The sequence below is a fragment of the Cryptomeria japonica genome, chromosome 3 (genome assembly GCF_030272615.1).
Source record: "Cryptomeria japonica chromosome 3, Sugi_1.0, whole genome shotgun sequence".
NCBI classification, from domain to species: Eukaryota; Viridiplantae; Streptophyta; class Pinopsida; order Cupressales; family Cupressaceae; genus Cryptomeria; species Cryptomeria japonica.
In genome coordinates, this window is record NC_081407.1 from 206,095,554 (window position 1) to 206,119,604 (window position 24,051).

General features: G+C 37.7%; 1 protein-coding gene across 1 annotated transcript in view; it reads right to left on the reverse strand.

Moving 5' to 3' along the window:
- Nucleotides 1-291: 291 nt before the first annotated feature.
- LOC131041028 (uncharacterized) overlaps nucleotides 292-24,051 on the reverse strand; it is a 55,481-nt gene continuing 31,721 nt past the window's right edge. The window contains exons 3-5 of the mRNA XM_059218171.1: nucleotides 6,839-7,082; nucleotides 965-1,058; nucleotides 292-843 (exon numbers count right to left, since the gene is read on the reverse strand). Coding sequence (XP_059074154.1) covers nucleotides 536-843; nucleotides 965-1,058; nucleotides 6,839-7,082 — 646 coding nt within the window. The 3' untranslated portion in view covers nucleotides 292-535. The remainder of the gene's footprint in view (nucleotides 844-964; nucleotides 1,059-6,838; nucleotides 7,083-24,051) is intronic.

Here is a 24,051-nt window from a genome sequence, read left to right on the forward strand (position 1 = left end):
CAAGGGCAAGAAGATGAAAAACTAGGACCAGCTGAAGATGCTCCAAACTGCATGCTCTCTCTGACACCAAACTGAGCAGCATTTTCAAGGATCACTTTAGATCCTCAAGTAGTAAAAGGCCCAGTAAAAGGAACCTATCTAGTAACATGCACAACAATACGAGGATGTGAAATACTACATTAACATAACAGCCACTTTCACAACATAACATGCAGTTCAGTACAATTAAGGAATTGACTACAAAATCAACTTCATACACAGCCTGATAAACTCAATAATCAACAACAAAAATAAAACATTTGGAAGACATGATCATGCCCAATAAAAATGAGCTAATTTCTTGATTCAGAATGCATCATCTAATTTTTAGGTAGAACAGAAAGCTTTATTGAAAGTCAGCTGAGAAAGCATTATTTTCTAGTTTTCATAGGAATGTGTGGACATTTTGGTGATAACCACTGAAAACAATGGCCCGGCTATATTTACATGATGTCATGTCAGCAAATTACTGGTTGTACTTTTAGCAGCAACAATATCAAATCTGTTGGCCACTTTTGACCAAGACAACCAAGAGAACAGCAATAGAGAGCATCAAAGAGGACTTGACAGTATTATCTAGGTTATCTCCATCATTTCCTGCAAAGCCCTTCTTGACTGAAAACCCAAGAATGTGGTGGATAAGTTCTGTGATTTTCTCCATATATTCAGCGACCTTCAGCTTGATATTTTCAGCAGTTTGAATAAACAAATTTGTCTTTCCATTAATAGAAGCATCGTCTGATCCTTTAGTTTCAGCAGAAGCATTAACTGATCCTTCAGTTTCTTCCTGTACCTTTGACCCTCCTGCAAGATAGTTTATTACGTTAACATTGTAGATAAAAAATACTGATTGAAATGAGGCCCAAATCGCAAACTCGATCAAATTAATTTAGTAGTAGATAAAGTTTTAAAAGATGGCCTCAACCTTTTTGAAGTGACTTTCTGAATTCTATAACCTTCTCATTTTTTAGTACAGCATCCCAAATGGCCTTATCTGATGCTAATGAAATGACCATTCCCTGGATAAACAATTGCACCATAAAGACAGGGTCAGTCAAAAAATGGAACTTCTGTGGGCCATATCCAAACTATCAAAGGGCTTTCACCCTTTATTTTTGGAAACCATAGTACTAATTCAAATTATCTGATCAAAAAACCAAAAAACTGCTGGTTAATGCAAAAATTTGGCATGTGAAAGAAATACCTTTTCCTTTTCCAGCTCACAATTTCAGTTGGAAAAATATGGAGGTTCATATGTGTAATCAGAGATGATAATCTAAAACATGTATTCACTATTCACACATTTGAATATTTATAATACTGTTCCACGGGAGAACAATAGCTATGGCCTTTTGTTGTAGGGCTACAGTATAAGTGATGTTTTTAAATCATTTAATTAATTGCAAGAAAGAATGCATCAATTTCAAAATCATAGCAGACTCCATAACAGCAAACACCCAAAAGTCAGAGACGCTATTCCATACAGAAAGGAACAATGCAACAATGACCAAAATATGATGTTTTCCCCTTTGTAATGAAGGATAACATATAAATAGTGACATAATTTTCAGCTCTTGGAAAGTATTTCAGACATTTTCCTCTTCACAACACTTGTAACCCTTATTGCAGTTTCATTTCCTTCATTTCTTGGAGGTTTGGGAATTTAACATGAGCTTCTTCATTTCCTTGACATTTTGAACTTTTGAAGATGTCTCCAAAATAGTTTAATTCATTAGTTCATAACACCTCTATGGCCATGTGTTTTCTCTGGGATATTGTAATCTAAAACATGTAATCACACATTCAAATATTTACAATGCTGTTCCTAGAGAGGACACTAGCTACACCTTTTGTCGTAGGGGGCCCCAGGTATGCAGCATTTTATTTTGTTTCTAAGCAATTTAACAAACTTGGGACATGCACAGCATGATGACTTTCCAGAATGCAATTTTAATAACATAGGAGACTCATGTTCAGAAAATGCTCAAATGTCACAGGTCCTGTTTTACACCGGTAAGGAACCAAGCAGCAATGACCAAAGTATGGCCATTTCCCATGTAATATAGGATAAAATCCATACAATAAAATGTCATGTTCAGCTCTAGGAAAATAGCTCATACATGTTTTCTTTAATGGTCACAGTCCCACGGTAAATTGAACTAAGGTGCTGTCATGAAATCAATATGTTTGCATTTTGTGTATGTATGTGGAAACTAATATTTGCAATTTAAAATCTCATGTCCCCATTTTCACAGTAGATACCCTAACAAAAGAAAATTGTCTTTTCAAAGACTTCACAATTTTCTTTCTCCTAAATCAAACTCAGACAAGCAAGAAAGAAAATAACAACCAAATTCAGATATATGCATATTCAGAAGACTGTCTTATTTGAAGTCAGCAGTTACACAAAGGACCCAGTCATCCCACGATGCGCTTTCCAATCAAACCAAGGAATTTCTTCATATGTTCGGCAATCTGTCATGGTGTTGAATTTCACGAAATAAATAGAGAAATCATGAATCAACTAAACATTAATTTGAGTAAGCATTCGATAGTATAGCAAACATATTAATCACCATCAAATTATTTATTATTGGGGAGACATAATATAATCAGGTCCAAACTGTCAATTATCCTTTGATCTGTTAATACTCTTAAACGAGCCTTAACAAGCATTAATTACATTCAGACAACAACATTTTGTGAAGAGACAACGGTTAGTTTGGAAGAGGCATTTCTTTATGAAGAGAGATGTCCTTAGCCAAATAGTGTAACCCTACGCCTCTTCTTGAAGGATATATAGGATGGATCTGCATTTGGGTAGAAGGGATATATCATCAAAGGATTCTGATTTTATATAGATATCAGACATTTCTCTCAGCAGTTCAACTTAACACTCAAGTTGGTATGAATTTCTGTGCATAGTATAAAGTGCCGTAACTACGTGTGTTATTACTGCATACTTATAATTTATAATGCAATGCTTTACGAATTATATATAAATCAGTAAATCTGGTGAATTATATTCCGTAGTTGACTTACTGTATGTTAAATATATTTCTACATATGTTCTCAATGTCTAACAGTATATCTGCATACATTCTGAGTATCTCCAGCCATGATAGAGGGGGAGAGGATTACAAGTAGGGGAACGGTGTTGGGGTTACCTTCTAGGCACACCACCTCATGGTATAAGACTGGGGAGCCCCATGAAGCCAAAGGAGTACAGAGGGTGCTGCCTTTGGGCCTATGAATAATAGACTTCCTGGGCACCCTATTGTGATAGCCCTCATGCTCTCTATCATGGTGAATGAAGGTGTTAATCGTGAGACATAGGATAGGGGTGACAAGGTTAAGGATAAAGGTGATCGGGTACCTCACTAGGTATTCCACCTCATATGGTATGGGCCATATGAGGCCAAGAGAGAATGAGATCTGCCCTTGAGCCTAGGGTAAAGGATAGGATACCTCACTAGGTATTCCACCTCATATGGTATGGGCTATATGAGGCCAAGAGAGAATGAGATCTGCCCTTGAGCCTAGGGTAAAGGGTCTCTAGGGCACCCTACCTAGTCACCCTCTTCTATGCCCTCTATGATTGAACTCTCAAGCATAATTTAAGCTCGTAATTAGGACTATGTCTTACATATGTATGATTGGTGTTTCCTAATTAATAGATCTATTTAATGAAATATGATTATTGTATATTATCTAACTTACTTGCAGGGTTTCAGTCAAAGTAATAGGTATCTCTAACCCCTATCCCATTTCAATTAGGCCAAAAATTGGGTATCTATAATTTGGGGACATTACAAAATACTATGATTTAGATTTTGATATAAACCGTCTAGAAATGAATGTGTATTAACTATTATATTTAATTGAAAAACTACCCTGTTTTGTGTGAATTTTTGCAAGGTACACCATTTTAAGCACTGACGCAATGGTGCAGGATGATACAAAATTCCATTGGTCTTGTCTGAGGCATGATATTGCCAAACTTGAAATCAAATGTCCCTCATATGTGCCAATGTCAGGGCTCAGTACTAGTGTAAGTTTGTAAAGTGTTTGGTGTACCCGTGTGTTATATCATTTTCATTTTATCCATCAGTCTCAGCTAAGACACCCTCTGCAAGGATATCTGGGGTATATAAATATTACTATATGATTATTATGGGATTATTATAGCAATAATTTGTTATTATTATATAAATCTGATATAATGATTCTTGTTAAATATTCAACAGCTAGCTCCAACATTTTAAAACTTATAATTATTAACGAAATGCTAATCTCTATATATTTAATAGCCAACCATACCTTGCATTACTTTTAATCATATAATGTTTATCACCCAGATGGATGAGACCTAATTGGAGGATTCATTGAATGTAGAAAGGATAAGGACTATATGGTAAAATGTCTATTCTAGTTTCAGCCACCTTTGAAATACAAGGTCAGCACTTGCTAAATTTTAAATGGAATGACAGAAGTTTGTTTAAGGGAAAAGGATGGAGAAGGAGTGTTTAACAAAAACAAGTCAAATTGTTCATAAAGGGAAGAAGTGAGAAGATAAGGGAGTTAACAAAATTGAGCTTGTTGTTTGTAGCAAGCAGCAGTGTAGAAGTGAAAGAGAGTTGGGAAATCATAGAGAACATTTTGGCTGAGTTCCTCTTTGCTCATATTCCGACTCGCCAAAAGCTTCGTTGGTCTTTTTTAAAACAGTAAGAACATTAAACTTCAGTTCTGAAAATCACCAAGGATCAAATATGGAGGCAGTGACAATACATGCAATCAAAATGGTTGTAACCTGGAACAACAATATAAAAGTCTTAGAATTCTGCTAAAAAAGTATAGTGAAATATACCAGTATCGAACATTGGTTATTTAGCATCAATAGTTGAAACGAGAAAAAATATGCGAACTGGGATGACAAATACATATGAATTTTGAAGAGAGAATTTCATATTAGATATACCAACTTCTAACAGCTTTTGAGGACAGAAAGTCTTTCAAATATCCCCTTTAATACAGAGAATACATGATGAAATAGCTATGCAGCAGTCTTGAACTGACAGTATAAGAATGATTCCCCACTACTAAAGCAGTTGGATCTAGATATCCTGCAAATGAAAGTGAAATGGATTTTACATGTGCGAGGAATACTTATATTGATCTTTGATAGAGCATCCAAAGATGATTCAAGTCCAGAAGAACGTGAAGGTGTGTTAAGAAACACTAAAGGAAAGGTCTGAGGTTTTCATGCTCCAAATTCAAGCATAAATAAGAAATATATTGCACAAAGTCAAACCTTTCTTGAAGAGCAAAATAGAAGAAGTGGATTCATCCCTGGTCATCACTACAATGCAGAAAGCCAAGGGTCTTTTAAAACATTTATTTCCATTCTATTCTTTTAAAACATTTCATAAGCATGCATTTTTGTAAGCCAATGAGGGGACCAATCTTTGGACTAGACACAGAAAGAGAAAAGTTAAGGAAGGCACGCCCAGGCCTCATTGAAAGAAGCTTTTACAACCTAATAAACTCATAAAGATGGATTACCTGTTAGAGTAATGCTTAAAAGAATGCCAAAGCCTATAGTGCTCTTTAAGAGTCGCCATACTTTATGAAGATTTATGATTCTTATCCATGTTTGTAAAAGGAAGTTATGGATCATGAATCTACATGGCCCTGAAATTTTAATGGAAATGATATTTATATGATTAGCTCAAATGTCAGGACTGATGTCCTTTTGTGATGTACTTTATTTATGTCAAAATAAGATTGGGAGAATGTAAATCTTCCACTCTGTACTAGAAAGTGGAGTATTTACGTGTAAAACTAGATCGAATATTTGCATGTGTTTGGCTATTGCTTGGAATTCTATAGGTACCAAAGCAACTGAAAGCAAGTTTGAAGCTTGCATGGTAATTTTGATGCAAACCAATCTACAGTAACAACTTAGAATTAGATACTGTTTGTAGATATAAAACCAAAATGCCTGGAAAATATCATTATGGCTATTAGCTTTTTGTAACATAGTATAACAGTACCAAGATACACTTGAGCTTATCACGTAGGTCATTCAGATTCATTGAACAGAGGATAAATATTGTATTGGACAAAACATCACTATGTAGCTACCGTGAATAGATCAAGTCTGTATTTCGCTCTAAGTGATTATCAAAAGACCAGCTACAAAATTACAATGGACAAAAAAAATATAAACTGGAAAAACAGGGAGAAACAAGGGCCAAAAACTAATTCAACCACAAGTTAGTTTCACTAAAAGCATACAAAATGGGAAAAAACAAGAAAGGGAATTGGTTAAAAACATATATATGAGCCATGATGAAGTAGGAGACTGTCAATCGCAAATTTTAAAATCATCAACTACAACAGAGAAAATTTGCAAATAGTACATAAAAAATCTGTGTATGTTTTTGTGATCCTAGGTAAAGCCACAATTCCACAAAGTTTGGACAGAGCTTCAGCATGAAAAAGCATTTTACTATTTAACGATATGCAAAAGCACTGTCCTACATAAAACTAGATGCATAGTGATGTACTTTACACTCTTAAGACACAACCGTATGCTCAAGATAATTAGGAACCCTCCTAAATTCTAATAAAGATATGTAAACTAAAAAAAACAGGTTCCACACAAAGCAGTTTGCAATTCACTCTGAAGAAGACCAAGAATGGACTCAAAAAAAAAAACACTAAACCACTTTTCAGGAGTTATAGTGCTGATTGTTTTACTAAACTGCAAGACAAGCCCAAAAAGAATAGAGATAACCTGAACTGTAGGGCTATTTTGCAGTAATTGAAATGCATCAAGTACATGCTTGTGTCCCATTGGTTGCACAGCTCTACAATTGCTGAAATGCAATTCTGGTTCTATCCAATCAAACACAGTTTTGCAAGATCTAGTATTGGTCTCCAAGGACTCTGCAACTCCAGCTGGATCATTACTGTACTCCTCTGATGACAGTGGCAATGAAGCTTGATGACACTGTGAACCAGAAAAGGGAAATGCAGACCTGCAGACATAAACATATAAATTTAATATAGAGAATTATATCAATAAATTTAGTATAGAAAAAGTCTAAAGCATCCTTCAAAGAGTAATAAAGACTTACAAAGGCATTTGAAATAAGGCATCTTGACCACATAGTTCAAAGAGTAATAAAGACAAGAATATTTTGAAAAAAGTATTAATTAGAAAGAGAGTAGCATACATTGCAAAATTCAAAGGTCAAAGAGTCAGAAGTAAGTGGATAGAAATTAATTTCTGTGACCCACTCCCTCTATCTTTCTGCAAAGAAAACTGAAAACGGCATGGAAGGTGGAAATGAATCAAAGAAGGAAAATGCATATAATCCATCTCCAGAAAAATACACAACATTATGCAGGACTCTTATTACTCGTGATGAGGAAGAGCAGGTTTTTGAAAGTCATTGACAAGCCATGCCATGTGAGGATATAAGCATAGGGAGAAGATAACATAAATAGGCAGTAGAACCCATCTTTGACATCTGATTTTCTCAGACATTACTATTGGCTAGGTGCTTCTATAGCTCCATGTTTTCAGCCAGTCAGAAAGAGATTTGACTAGCAGAATTCTATCTTAAGTGTGTCAGTGCAACTACCAGGATTGCATTCTTGGAGTCATTATAAATATTTATGTTACCAAAGTTCAACAATTTGTAAGTATAGTCCACACTTATCCCCATTTCATTATTTTATTTATTGCAAACATAAAAATAAATGTGAGCATAACAAGACTGTGTAAAGACACTCCTCAATATCTGCTCAACAATTTTTTGTTCTTTTCCATCATCTCCTTGAGTACTCATTTGATTATCCACACTCTAGTTTTGACTGGTAAAATCATCAAATAACTAAACTTTCCTTCACCCCCAAGTTTTGAAATGCCTTTGTAAGGGTTGAAGATTTGAAGTAAACTTCCCTTAGAAGATTGTACAACTCAATTCCCCACAAAATAATGTAATTGAAACTAGCTTGAGATCATTCAAAGATCTTCATTATTTTTCAAGATATTTTCTTTCTGCTTACATTAATGCAACCACTTCTAGTATCATATATCCTTCATTAGCAAGCTTCCATATTCATGTCAATTGAAAATGTAAGCCTACCACTCCTATATGGATAGATTGTAACTTTGTATCATCAAATTTGTCAAATACAATTAATGGAGCCACCATTGCCAAAGTTGTTGACAAAAAAGGAACATGCAATAAAGATATAAAAGGGAGAGATTTCTCTTCTTAAATATCACCATCTTGAAAACGCAACCACCACAAAGAGAGTTCCTTCAGTAAATCAGGAGTACAAGGTGTCTGAGTCGCCTAAGCAAAATTCCAAAGTTGTGAAGCCCCTAAATGCAACTGAAATGCCATCTAAAGGCTCAATATATAAAGTATAAATGAGTATAATGATTTGAAAAAGATTGAACTTTTCAGAATATTCTTCTAGAGTTGGCAAAATTAGCATGATTCAAAAATCTTACACATATATTACCAGAAGCATTCATATTTGTTTACATGGGCAGTGCAAATATCGTGTCTATAACATTATGTCTTTCTAAATACACAACTTAACACTTAAGTAAAATTCTCATGAAATTTTCAGCCAGAAAGTCTTAAACCCTCTCTCAGTAGCCAAAAAAAAAGCTCCTGAAAATGACTTCTGGTTTGCATGTTACGCATACAATCTCAAGTGTGCCTCCAATCCTATCTGAAACCCCAAGAATATGGTGGATAAGTTCTGTGATTTCTCTAATATTCAGTGACATTCAGCTTGACATTTACAGGCCTAACACAAAAAAGTTTCTTGATGGCCCATCTACCAGAAACAAAATACAGATGTATCAGATGATTGAATCACCACAAAATGAAAAGGTGTCAAATTATCTAATTCAATTAGGTCAGATGACAGCATCATCACCACTGAGTCCTGGGCATCAACCGCCAAAGTAATCTCTATAGGCAACTTGTCCATTAGCATCAGAATTATAATTATAAACATAGACCATGGAGAGAAGATGAGAAACTATCCAAAGCAAAATATAGATGAATCAGGTAACTGAATTACCACAAAATAACGAGGTGTTTAAAAATCTAATTCCTGTATAACCACCACCAAAGTCATCTCTACAAATAGCTTATCCATTGGCATCAGAACTACAAACATTGACCATGGGGAAGAAGATGAGAACCTAGGACCACTTGAAGATGCTCCAAAAAGCATGCTATCTCTTAACACCAAACTGAGCAGCATTTTCAACAATTGCTTCAGTTCCTCTAGTGGCAACAAGCCCAGTAAAAGATAACTATCTCGTAATATAACAATTTGGGAAATGACTTGAGAGACCATATTAAGATATGCCAGCTTTGAAACATGATAAGCAGAAGCATAGGCTGAATGCTTACAGCTTCGATATTAATCTAAGCTGCAGGAATAAAAGGCTTTCCTACAAAAGAACAATTTTGTGATATCAAAGATCACTAAGAGAGGACAAGGAAAGAGCAAACTCCTTGTTTCTCTGACCCTTGACTCTCGATTACTCCCGATGATTAAATGAGTCTCAGGATCTGTTATTTATAGCATATCAATGACCAGACCTAGAAGGTAGAAATGAATATTACCTGAATCCTAACAAGCAAGTATGCTGAAAAGTGGGGTCTTATCAGAATATTATGCTGACAGTGTCTATCACTTGCAACTTTTATGGAACCTATTTTTCTAGAGTGATATATTGTTTGATCCAGAAGAAGTCAGAGAATCTAGAACAGGAGGGTCCAACATGTCTTCTGCTTTGTCTAAAAGATTATTCTCATCAATGGGCCTGAAAAGACATTAATTTTGAAAGTTGTGTTTGATATTCCACTCAGTATCACTGTCATTGCACTGGAGCTCATGATGGAAAAAGGAATTCCATTTTAATCTTCTTCTGATGATCATGCTGCTGACTACTTCAAAGGAGAAGTTTTCTTCTTTGGGAATAATTCAAGGACCAATGTTTTTCACAAACCTATACAAGAATTCATTTGAGTTAAATTTGATTTTAATGGTCCATGTCCAATTTCACCTTTGTATAAGATCAAAATATTTCTGCAGTTGCAGACAATCATTCAGGCAATAAATTTAAAACTCCCCTCTATTTTGCATCTAGATGGCAGAAATGTAGGCAGCACCAATATGTTGTAGATCTAGAGAAGCACTTCTAGAAAATCTTGTAAGCTGGGAACTAATCCCTCTCTAAGAATCTATCCTTGTACTGGCAAACTTAATCTTGAGAAATTGATGTTCTTAATTCTAATATAATTGAAACAAGAGCCAGTTGATGTATCAATGTAGCTGGAGGGCTTTTTATAATCCAGTCTGAAACAAAATTATCTTCTCCAGCTAATGTTCAGCGGTATAATTGAATCAATTGAAAAAATCTTGCCACCTAGCATATTTTCCTCTGCATCTTTCCTTCCATGATCTATAACTTTGGAGCTCAAGAGTCTTGTGCAATCAGTGTGGATAATAAAATGCTTCAAACGCATGAGTTTCAAAGCAAATTTTTCACGACATCAATTACTTTATCTGAGAAAATCCTTTTTTTTTGCATCTTTTGCAACACCGCTTGCAAATTCTGAGGCAAATTCTTTCCTTCTTTGACAAGTAACAAAACAAAGAATTTCACCTTCATAAAAACAGACATTATTTTCTTTGCAACTTTCCAGAGAATTTTCTCTAGTAAGTGCAGACATGGTACAGGGTAGATTTTCCCCTTCTTTAGGATTTGATCCTTGATTTGCCTCTTCAACTTCTATTTTTACAAAAACATTTCCTCTTCTGATATTGCTAGAGACAGAGCTGAATCTGGGTAAAATATTGTTGAGACATGGACCAGCTAGGAGCCCCAAGCACATGAGAGGTGTGGCTTACGGGGGGGTGCTGGTGTTGGAAATAAGCCACACTCGGACCAACAATGGACTGGTCCAAGAGGGCCAGTAGCTCAGTGGTAGAGCACTCCAGCAGTGTTATGGAAGGTCCTAGGTTCGAATCCTAGCTGGTCCATGTCTCAACAAATATGGATCGACTGTCTACCTATCCTTATAACTGGTTTCTTAGATTCTTTAAGCTGAGGGGCTACATTTTTCAACCAATCCAACTTCCATTAGTTTGGAATATCTTGGAATTGATCAAACCCTTTTGTAGCTACACAATACTATTAAATCTTTTAAAATAAGGGAGACTCTCAAAATTTTGGATGGTTTGTATTTGTCACTGGATACAAGACTTGAATATTGATAATAGAATATTTAAAGCAAACAAACACAGATGAAAACAAACCCAGGCAATCAAGAAATCCAAGTTTGACTTCTCAACATGCTTTATATTGGGCACACACAGATTTGGATGCTACTCATAGCAAATACGGCCATCATTTAATGTAGAGATAGAAAACAACTGGCATGCACATTGGAAACTAATTTGCCTTCTATCACATGTAGCAATATAAGATGCAAGGGGGATGTTTGCAGGAACACAGGCAGAAATCTAGATACTAATGGCATCAAAATGGACTAACTGGACATCTAGATGACTTCTTATGTACTTAATTTCAAATTGGGAAAATAAAGGTCACAATTTTTTTATAAGCTTTTTCTAAGTTATACTCTAAAGCTAGTTCTACAGCTTTAACTCATGGCTTATCGAAGGACATGAAAGTAGATTTTTATAACAAAATAGATAAAACATTCTTTGATTGTAAAGCAGTTTAAAGGAAACAAAATTAGCATTTAAACTGGGAGGCTAATAGTCAGTCACAATAGTTGGTAAAGATTCCTCTGTGACTTCAATATCAGGAATTTGCTTAGATGGTAACAAGGTTTGTTCTGTAGTATCTTCCTTTGGTAGATCAAACAGCCTTCAGATTCTGCTTCATTCAGAATTTCACATCCTGGATTGTTTGTAGTAGCTTTGCCAAATTCTACCATGATATCCTTTTGACTAATAGATACTGGGAAAGTAAAGATAACAAGATAAGCATAAAAGAGAACTGGATAAATAGTTTAATAAAAGAACTGGATAAGATAATGTTGACAAAGTTCTTAGCATTGCAATAATTAATCTAAGACAGCAGTAATCTATTCCGACTAACTCAGAATTTCAAGCAAATTGGCTCTGATACCATTTCATCTCAAGGGTTAAGAAACAGTGGCACAGGCTGTAGGCCAAATGATTAAGGCTTTTCTGCAGCATAGCAGAGGAATTCCCAGGTGCTCATTTTCAATTTGAGAAGTTCACAAATGAGCCCTTTTTAAAGAAATGGACTATGAAGGCCTACTTGTTGTGACGTTTTCACACATTGCCCCATTGCAAAAGGGGACCCCCCCACTTTTTAGTCCCTCTTGGTCTTTTTTGTTTTTGTTTTTGGGTCTTCTTGTGGCAATCTCATCGGTCTCTCTGAGTTTGCAAGTGAGTGGGATCAGATTGATCAAGTCTGCTTTTTTTAAAGCAAATTTGGCTAAGTCTAGGGATCGTTTTGTCAGTTTTAGGGTTTTTGTCTTCAATCCTAGATTTTAGAGGTTTCTATTAGGATTTTTAGAAAGTTCCTATTTTTTAGGGATTTTAATGTGTCCCGGAATATCTTCATTTTGTCAAAAATCAAACTTACTATTTTTAGTAATTTCTATTTTTATTAAGTTTCTATTTATAGTAAGTCATCCTACGTCCTGTTTTTGGCTGTAACTCTGACATTTTGAAAAGTTTCTATTTTTGGAAAGTTCATTTGTGACAAGTCCCCGCAAGCAGATGATGAAGACTGGGCATTCCTAAAGAATTTGTCTAAATCCAGACAAGATCGATCAAAAGTGGCTAAGTGTTGGCATCCATTCCTGAAGTGGAGAGTGATAAAAAATGTTCTAAGTCTGGTAGAATCCACTTCATATCCTCGAAATGGCATTTCAACTAGAAATGATCAAGTTGGGAGAGGCATGGAAGGAAGTTAAAACCTCAAATTCCTTCCATAAGGCAAAATAGCGCCCATTCCCCAAGAAGGGCGCCAAATCCATCAAGGTAGGGAAGGAAGTAAAAACCTCAAAATTCCTCCACCAAGTGTTTCTAGCACCCGTTTCCCAAGAAGGGCGCCAAAAGTGAAGAGTCAAGGAAGGAGAAGAAATGTTCAATTTCCTTCCTCAGAATGGAAATGCGCCCAAGACCTGATTGGGGTGCCAAAATACTCATGTCCCGGGATTCATGAAAACATCAAAATTCCTTGCCTAATAAAGAATAGTGCCCATGAGTGGAATTGGGTGCCAAAATTGAGTTGCATGGAAAATTTGAAGTGCATCAAATTCCAAGCCCAAGTCAAAACAGCCCCTAAGGGACAGAGAAGGCACCAAAACCAACATGTCATGGAATTCATGAAAATGAGAGAAATCCTTCACACTGGCAGAATTGTGCCCAAGTTTGGGTAAGGGTGCCAAATCTATGGGATGATGGAAGGTCACAAGAACGTGGAATTCCAGGAGGAAGTGAATCCAGTGCCCATGCCTTGGGAAGGGCACCAAATGAGGTGAGTCAAGGAAAAGTCAAAGGCATCAAGGATTAATGGCGAAGGAGAAATGGCGCCAAAATGAGGTTAGTGGGGAAAATTCACAAACAATACATTTGCATGGCGCCAAAGGGAGGTCAACATGAAAGCTTGAAGGATGTAGAATTCCATGACGAGGTGAAAATTCTGCCTTGGTGTGTAGTAAGGCGCTAAAATCAGTTGGCATGGGAAAGTCTCCAAAACTCGTGAATTTCCTCTATCAAAATGAATTCCACGCCCAAGTTTGAAAGTTGAGGAAATTTTCTAAGGCATGAAAATCCAAGGGTGAGGAATGGAATGAAAAGCAAGAAATCCCCTCAAGAAATTTTTAGAAAAATCCATTTTTAGACACCAAATCTCGTCCGAATTTCAAAACTTTTACAGATTTGGACTCACCAAAGAATTGTATCTCTCCTGGACCTGGGTCCTAAATTTTAGGAAAGTTTCTAAAAAATAGGAGATGATGGAAAAGTGTTGAAAATCTCCTCCAAGGCAAGGAAAGTTCAAAAACTGTGAGAAAATTCTTCCTAAGTCAAAGTTTCTCTCTCTAGAAGTTTTCTCTCTCCAGAGGTTTCTTGCCAAGTGGCAATCGGGTCAACACATGTCGAGTTTATGAAGAATCTTTTGCATGCAGCTGCCACATTTATGATTTTATGACAGATTCCTTCCACATGTCGCTGTCGCATGGAAAATGATAGGCATTTATGTCTGCATGAAGAATATTCATGGTATTTTGGGCAAATTTGATGTAATCGGGTCCATTTAATGCACAAATGGAAGCTATTCTGGGTACTTTTGGATTAATTGTATAAGGGCATGATGGGTTATTAATTACTGATTGCCAACTTGTTGCATGTAATGTCCCTTGTCAGTTCCGATACAAAATTCTGATTTTCTTGACTTAGATATTTCGTCAAACACTTGGCTAACAGGGTCTCAGTTTGCTGGTCTCAGTTTCAGTTTGGTATTAGGGACATCAAACGCTAATTCTCCATGAAAGAACATTCATAAATAACTTTGAAAGGGAAGTGTGATAACCATGTAATGTTTAGACAGCAACCTAAGACAATTGAAGCTCACACACATGGATAACTACTATCATTATGTCGAATAGATGTCATTCAACCTCAGAAACTAATCATATAGAATGCAGCCACAAACTTCTTCAAACTATATTCATATGACAGTTCAATATGCCATTACAAGATCAACACATGGACTGATAACAATTACTAGTTCTCAGATTTTCTGAGGACAAATGGCACTCACCAAACTTATGCACAGCAACTGAAATTACAATGAATTTTATTTGCAAAGAACCTGATATATATCGCTAAGGTATGGTGATAAGCAATATCCAAGTCTTTGAAGTGCTCCCAATGCCAAATCGAACTGCTCTTTGGCTCGCCTAGCTGCAGATGTGAAATGACTGATTACAAATCATTAACAGCTCGAAGTTGTCCTTTAAACCCCTAGTAATGATCGCTGTCCTCTTCCAAGTGTGGCACTATCCTCCTTTGCCAAATTCGATGCTCCAAAATGAAAGATATGAATAAATTGTGGAACAGGGGGCAGGGCTCGAATCTGATTCAGACTGGTATGCAAGCTGCAACTACCCTCAAAACACCTCTAAAATGCATTGAAGATGATCGCCCTTCCTTATGGATAAATTGCTGTCTACAAACCCTTTAAAGGATGCTTCCACAATGACATATGAGTCAAATCGAGGGGCATAGAGTGCTGGACGGGTTTTTGTCTCAGACCTGAAAATGATGCAATTAGCTCCACGATTTCATCTCAATGAGCCTCCAATTAAATCGCCTAGTCTTCCAAAACATTCGATGCGCACACATGCCAATTGAAGAGCTGAAATAAACACAGCCCAATGTCTGAAGACTTAGCCAAATCGTACACCATGAACTGATATAAAAAACCTCAATTAGCTCAATGTGAAGAACTGAATGTTCCTCACTCACAAGGCAACCCTTCAAAGGATCTTTTACCTCCTCAGTTATGATCGAAGGGAGGTATTGTTCCCTAAGATCAAATCTACGGACCACCCTTGGCTCCACAACTCAATACAAAGAGATAACAAACAACTGATTATCATCCATGAATTATCCTCTTCTATTTATTCTTTTCATCACCCATCATAAGATTCCTTCTAGAAGAGAGTAGGTACACTTTATTATTTCTTAAGTGACTTAATTATTTTTATTTTATACTTAAGTCACTATATTATTTTATTACATATGCACTTTATAATAATGTTATATTATTATTAAAGTGCACATGTCTCACGATACGTGTTATCTCCTTATTTTGCCATAAAACCAAGTAGAAATAGAATGTGAAGCCACCAATTTCCGCCAAGTCGACCCCCTAAACAACTCCTTGGCCTACGAGGGTCAAATTATAGGCCAAACACTTATGCGGACCGATCCTCATGAAAATGTAGACATTACATTGCATCATGTGTGGGGAATCTTTTAGGGAAAACCCTAATTAGGGTTTTGCATGTAATCATGGCCTGAGGCCTATATAAAGGGGTGACCCCCCCTCATTTGTAAAGAGAGGAAGACTTGTATGAAATTGTTGTGATAAGTTTTGAGATAATAATAGTGAAACATTGTTCTCTGATGGTGTCCACTTAAGTTATTTTTTAAAACTTGCATGGTTTCACCTTCCTCAATTAGAGTTGAAGTAGTAAAGTGCTTTGATTTTCAATGGAAAATGTGATGGAGTTTGATGAATTTCCATGGTTCATACTTTTGGCATCTTATTAATTATAAGATGTTGTGTAAAGTTAGTCTGAACCCCCAAATTTGTGTTATGTTCGATTGTGAATAGTCGTTTGGATTGCACCGTGTTGGGTATTCAAATGCACTTTCTCAATATGAAATCCTTTAGCATCCTCAAAAGATTGCACCAGTTCTTGTAGAGTTGTAGTTAAACTTGGCAAAGCAGAGCTTGGTTTATTTGGAATTTGTCCACCAAAGCATTAACTATTGATATCACTGCCCTTAGGAACAGATTAGATCCTTCTAAACCCTTTCCCCTTCACTTTCAATTCATTTTAGTTCGTTCGAAGAAGAAGCATCACATAATCGCTATATCTAATGATGGAGTTCCAGCTGCAGCGAAGAAGTGAAAGAACGATCCAAATGTAAGGCCCCTTGGATTACCAGCATATCACATCTACCAACTTAGTCACGTCTGAAGAAAAAAGGAAACTTGGAGTTAGCTGTTTGATCTTTTTGCAATCTTAGCATACGGCCTAACCTTGATCAAGAGAGAGTAAGGTGACCGGAGTTAGCTGTTTGATCTTTTTGCAATCTTAGCATACAGCCTAACCTTGATCAAGAGAGAGTAAGGTGACCGTTGGTAACTTTATTTTGTGTTGGACGTAGTCATAAAAAACACGTCAACACTGCTCCAAGTACTTCTATCTAACCTTCATAGACAAGGCAAAGGGCCTTTGTTACTTTCCTCTTTACAGAAATTACCATTTTAAATCAAAACACCTCCTCTACTTCAACTAAATGGTACAACCTTCAACATAGGGATCCACTGGGATGCATCCCCAGGCATCAAAACTACATCTTAGACATTTGGGGGCAGCGAGATGGGGATAAAGCATCTCTCCACCAACCCCAACCACAACAAAGGGACACCTTGCAAAATAGGGGCATGCCCAAGGGCATCCCCCTATTGAGGAGGCACCTAGGGATGACTTCTAATTCCCAAAATGACACGAAGGACATCTAAGGAAGCCCTCTACTGCCCAAGGGCATTCAAGTATCCCTGAATCATTCTAGTATCTCTCAACCATCCTAGGGATATCATGGCATCCCTATTGACTGTACACAACAGGCCCAAGATAACAAGGATCACCAACTGAAATTTGTCACAGCTGACCCTAGTATGTTTGCACAAGAACTAGAAAGACTCATTCTTCTCACAGGCTCCAATTAAACCAAAATACATTCACAAACAAAATAATAAGCATTAACTCTTAAGCATCAATTTTACTATACAAAAGCGAGTACATATATAGGAGAGGTCATTGTTGGTTGGAAGCAAGGAATAAAATACACAGACATGAATGAAAGTTTGGGACCCATTGAATGGACAGCAATCTCATGATATCATATTTAAGTGGTGGTCAAAGGTTTATTCAAATGGCAACTAAGATCCTTGTACTAGATGAAGGTAAGTCAAATCAGACTATGAAAAATTGGTGGTTTCCAGCAAGAAGTGATCCTTATCCTATGATTTCCAGCAGAGATACATTTAACAGTTATAACTTAAGTTTTGGTTAAGCAATGCTATTAGTGTGTTTACAAGACTAGATAAAATTTATAACACACAAGTGGAACTCACCAACACCATTACTGAAACCGATTCAAACACACAATGACTTAGACACCTATATGATCAGTCCCATTCAATTTTAAAGAAGCTTTCAAGAGTTAAATAGTGTTTCTTCAGGTTTTTGAAACAATAGGAAAGGTTTGAGCGACCGCAAAATAATTCTGGATTTTGGAGACAATGGGAGAACAGTTAATAGTTGGATTTCTAAAATACAACAAGACTAAAAATACCTAAAAATAATATAAACAAGCCAAAACAGATTTCAAAAAGTAAGTTTTTATGGAAAATAACGCTAAAGCCTGCTCCATTTGGTTCATGAATTTTTTTAAAAGGGTAACTTTTAATGGAAAATATGTTAAAGAGCCCTAAAAATCTGAAGGGGGGAGATTAGCATCGTGTTGTGATGTATTCACACATCACCCCATTGCAAATGGGGACCCCCACTTTTTTGCTTTCTAGGTTAGTTGGCTTTGCTTAGTTAGTTGTTGTCGATTCTTTGCTATTAACCTTTTGTTCATAGTTGCTCAGGAGCTGGCCAAGTCTTTCTCTTTGAGATGAAGTGAGGTTTAACATTCCCTTTGCCCAGCCAAGGCATAATCCCTTCCACTTCTCCCGATCCTGTCAGTGGGTGCCCAAACCCAATCACTCCCATTTTCATTTCCTTCCATTCCCACCTCCCCTAACACTCTTCACTTCCATTTACCATACCTTCTAACTCACCTACCTTCCTATCCTCTATCCTCCATCCACCTTTCATACCCCATGCCTTAACCTCCTTCACATCTCTACATAACCTATACCGCTTCCATGTCCCTTACCTTACATCCCATCTTCTAACCTATACCTTTACCTACCTAACCCTCTCCCCATCCTAGTATAATCATCCACTACCCTTCATCTACATTTACACCTACCTTTGCCCACACCTACATCTTCTACCCTCCTATCTCAAACCCCTTGACCTACCACATCCTAACCTCCTTACCTACTTAATTATTCCCATTCCCCACCTTTATTCCTAATTACCTTCTTCCTACCCAGACCTTTCCACCTTATCACCTACCCCCATCCTAGCCTACCCATATCCTATCCCTATCCTAACCTACCACCCCACCCCCTTACCCTTTTTCCTTGCCCCTTATAACTCCCATTATAGCCTACATCCCCTTTACCCCCTTATACCTCCCACTCCACTTTATTCCCCAATATATCCTAACTCCTTATAACCCCCGTATCCACCTTCACTTACCCCTCCCTACATCCCACTTCTCTTATCCTCCCCCTTCAATTCCTTACATCCTACTCCCGTGACTATTCCTTACCACTCCTTTCCATCCCCCTCATTGCCTTTAATCCCTTTCTACCCTGCCACATATTGCTTGGGCCCCACAAAATCTGAAATGGATATTTTAAAAGCTTGTTTTAGGGCATAATATTTAGCCTTGATTGGGCCCCACCAAACTCTAAGGTGAAGGAAAAAGTTTTTAAGACATTTTTTTTTTTTAATTTGTTTAAAAGGAACGCACCCACCTCATCATTCTTTGACCCCTAATATCCCCAGCATGAGCCACGATAAGACACAATGCAAGATGTGGCACCAGCAAAAAATAAGCAGGCTGGCCTCTAAATGAAGATGTGTCACTTTAATGAAAATAGAGTAAAAGAGACCCTTTAACATCCACCGTCTATATAAGAGGACATCCATCCTCATTCCAAGGCATTAATCAAAGCAATTGATACAATCTGCTCTGCAATCTAAAGACAGCGAATTGTAGCAGACAGAGCTTGTCCTTAGAAGGGTACAGGAGCGAATTCCTTAAGAGAGAGACTCTTGCTTCAATTTTGATGGAATACTTTATTTCTAGGCCTTGACTGATGCAAAATTCACTCATTCCCACTCTGGAGAAGCTCTACCATATGAATTGAACGTGGAAATTTGACAAAGAGAGGAGAATTTGAACTAGAACATCAAATTCGCTCCTGTCCCTCTCAAGGGTGCAGGAGCAAATTCCTCTTAGGTTCCCTTTGTGCTCCCAATTGGCATGAAAATCTCATTCCGGAGTATTGATTTGGAAAGGATCAACTTGAACTCGCCTTTGGAAGCGAATTCAAGCAAACTTAGACTTGGAAATGTGAAGGGGAAGTTGAAATTTGAACACAAGCACCTAGTTCGCTTAGGTACCTTCCAAAGGTACAGGAGCGAATTTTCCTACAAGCCCCTCTTCTCTCTCACTTGGATCAAAATCCTTGCTTCCAGGCCATAATTGAAGCAAAATTGATTAGTACATTCCTTGGGAAACAATTGAAACGAGGTAAGATGAGGACAAAGTGAAGAGTTTGAAAATTTTTGCCAAATTCACTCAGGTACCTTCCTGAGGTACAAGAGTGAACTTCTTGCAAGGACTACATTTCTCACCTAAAGCATTGAACCGATCTCGTTATGAGCAATAATAGAGGCTAATTGACATGATCATGATGAGAGGAAGGATAAAAAAATAAAGATTGAGGCGAAGTGACATGAAATGAAGTATAAATGGAGCTAAGAGAAGAATTCGCTCATGTCCCTTCCAAGGGTACAGGAGCGAAATTCTTAAAAGGACTTCATTCCTCACCTAAGCCATCAAACTAATCTCATTTTGAGCAATAATGGAAGGATTTGAAAGTCAAGTTTAAGGTGATTTGAAAGGAAAAGAAGTATGAATTGAGCCAAGGAAGAAATTCGCTCATGTCCCTTCCGAGGGTACGGGTTTCTTGAAGAAAGTGTTTTGCTAATGAAATTGTGTTGAGAGCCTCCTTGAAAGTGACTGTTGTCATTTTATGACACCTTGGTCCATCGGCAAGAACCGATCAGAGATACATTCTATGGACCAGCGTTGCTCAAAAATTGATCAAGAGAAGATGATGGAATTATGAGGTTTGGAGTGTTGCCTTGACGGAAGTTCCTAGGCCCTCTCTTTCTCTTTCCCCGGAACTCCGAAACCCCGAGGTTCCGAAGTTCTTTGCCCTTGTCTCCTTCCTTCTTCCTGCTCCGGAGCCCCAAGGTTCTAAAGTTCTTTGCCTTAGCTGCTTTCTTTCTTGCTCCAGAACTCCAGAACCCCAAGGTTCCAAAGTTCCCTTCCTTCCCTAGCTTAGGGAACTCTGGAACCCCGAGTTTCCGAAGTTCCCTTCCTTCCCTAGCTTAGCCCCTCCTCTCCTTAGCCTTTCTCCCTCTTCCCCTTCCGGAACCCCGAGGTTCCGAAGTTCCTTGTCCTTTTTTCTCCTTCCCTCTTCGGAACCCCAAGGTTCTGAAGTTCCTAGCCTTCCTTTCCTTCACCTCTTCTCTTAAGCTTCTCCTTTTCCCAAAACTCCGAGGTTCCAAAGTTCCCCTTTCTTCCTCGGAACTCTGGAACCCCGAGGTTCCGAAGTTCCTTTTCTTCTCTCCATCTCTCTATTGCGGAACTCCGGAACCTTGAGGTTCCGAAGTTCTTTCCTTAGCCTTTTGAAGTTCTCTGAAACTCCAGAACCCCGAGGTTCTGAAGTTCCTTGCTCCTTCCCTTGTCTTCCTCACTTCGGGAGTCCGAACTTCCGAAGTCTCCAGTCTTCCTTCCGACTAGCGACCCTTCCGAATGGCGTGATCGACACTCAAGGCTTTAAATGCTCTGACAGTTTTGGCAAATTGTGCACTTTATTTTGTGGAGCCATAAGGGTGCATTAAATGTTTTTGGCAAGATTTCCATCAAGGGAGGTACGGGGCCATGCTTGGTGACTTATGTCATGTCTGACTTTGGAAGGTTAGTCAATCCACCTTCTCAGGATTGCCTTTTGTGGGTATGGCTAGGTTGCTTGCATGTACAAGTCAAGTGCATGCACTTCCCTGCACTCCCAGACTGACATACAGGGGTCGTGATCACTCTTGTAACCATTTTTCTATATAAAGGTTGTTAAGCCTCATTGTAAAGGGTTCTCTCCCTACTGGCTTGAGCTATCCCATGCTCTCCCACTTCTCGTGTATTTATCTTGCATTTATGCAACTGTAAGTTTGGCCATTGGCCTTATAATTAATTGAAAATCACCATTCTTGCCTTCTTTCAACCTATGTATGTTGTGTATGTTTTCTTACCTTCATCATAGGTGTATGTCTTGTGGCTTTTCTCTCCATACATGCTGTGTTAACTTGTTTTCTGAGTGTGACTTGTGGGAATTTTTCTCCCCTCTTGACACTAGCGAATTCTAACCTCCATACATGCACTGTAGTCAATCATACAACTAAAGTTTGTGCATTACCTGGGTATTTCAATTAATTCTTTGTGTCATCTCGGTGGGGAGAGGAACAATCTCTTCTTGGTGCATCACCTCCTTCTATTTCAAGCATTCTCTCTTCCCTTTATCTCTGCAAGTTGTTAAGGTAGGCTTAGGAATTAGTTTTGAAGTGTTGAGTTGATTCAACACCTGCACCTAGAGTGAGAAGGAAGTCAGCCTTCTCCGGAGATTCAACTCCGTTGCGCAAGGTCCCACACTTTGGGGTTGTTTCCATGTTTCACAAGGTTGCTGAGTTGATAGCTCAGCAAGGGTGCGAGCTTTTGTGATAACAGTGACCTAAGCTTTGCTACATTCTAAGCTTCATACAAATCTTAAGGAATAAGGTGCACTTTCATCAAAGAGGTGAGAAAACTAAGAACATCTCCTAGTTCACTCAGGTACCTTGCCAAAGGACAAGAGCGAATTTCCTAGAGGCATGTACCTTCCAAAGGTACAAGAGTGCATTGTGTTGAGAGAAGGTACCTTTCATAAAATCATAAGAGAAATGTCTTGGAAGCCTCTTTAAGGATGATTTAAACCTTGCAACATCATCAGTCTCCTAAAAATCATATGAATTGAGCAAGCCTTGATCAATTTATGTCTAAACTTGATGCATTTCTTAGAATTGCTCATGTCCCTTCCAAAGATCAACAAGATCAAGTTGGAGGGAGATAAGGCCAGGACGAGGAGGACCTCTTCAAGTTTCATTATCATCATGGATACTTCAAATGCAGGGAAGAAGACTCAAAGTGCTTCTAAGTTGAAAGACTTCAAGTGTTCAAGCAATAGAGCAAGCTATCCTCAAGGTCCTCGTTCTATCGCATGGAGAAATCACAAGATGTCAAAAGAGAGATCATACAAACATTTTGAGCTGATATGAGCTACCAGAGGAGTGACTTGACCATGACTTCCTACTGCCACTATACAAGATCAAAGAGGAAGCTTCATCAAACACAAGAGAGTCAAGGAAAGGTTCATCAAGTACATGAAGGACGATGGAAGATCAACCAAGGTCATCTCAGAACACGAGTATAGGACAAGGTGGCATCCCAATCACTATTCTTCCAATCAGAATGTTCCACATCAAAATGACCAGATTCGATGAGCCACACTTACGCACGAAGGCACAAACTCCGATGTACCTACCCTCGACATTCAATTGGTCCACATAAACTAAATGTAATTTTCTCATTGGCTAAAAGGTTTTGTTGTAACAAACCCTAATTAGGGTTTTCATCTTGAAATCCTAGCCATTGAAATGTAAAGAGCTTTGTATACAAAGCTCTGGCTCTTCATTTGTAAAGGTTAATAGTGAATAGTTTGTGAATAGGATAGAAGAATAGAAGCTTAGATAGCAATTAGAATAGAGTAGGAGAAGGCAAGAGATTGTTGCCCAAAATTGTAAATAAACCTCATTTTTCATTGAAGTTATGGTGAAATGTGTTGGTTTTTGCAATATGCATGGTTTCTTGTTGGATCTTCATATTAGATGGTAGATAATTAGATTGAATGGAGAAAATTGTTGAATGCACTCATGTGGAATCCGCCTAGTCCATACCACTAGCCTCTTACTGATTGTAAGTGCGCCCTGCGTGGTCAACTAGCATTAAAGAGCTTAATTTCAAATTGTTATACGTCCATTGTTCATGCATTAACTTGGATGGTGATCAGTATTTGACAGAAATGAATTGAACATCTTCAAAATTCCCTTAGAAGATTGCATTGAGCTGGTGTCGAATTGTTCA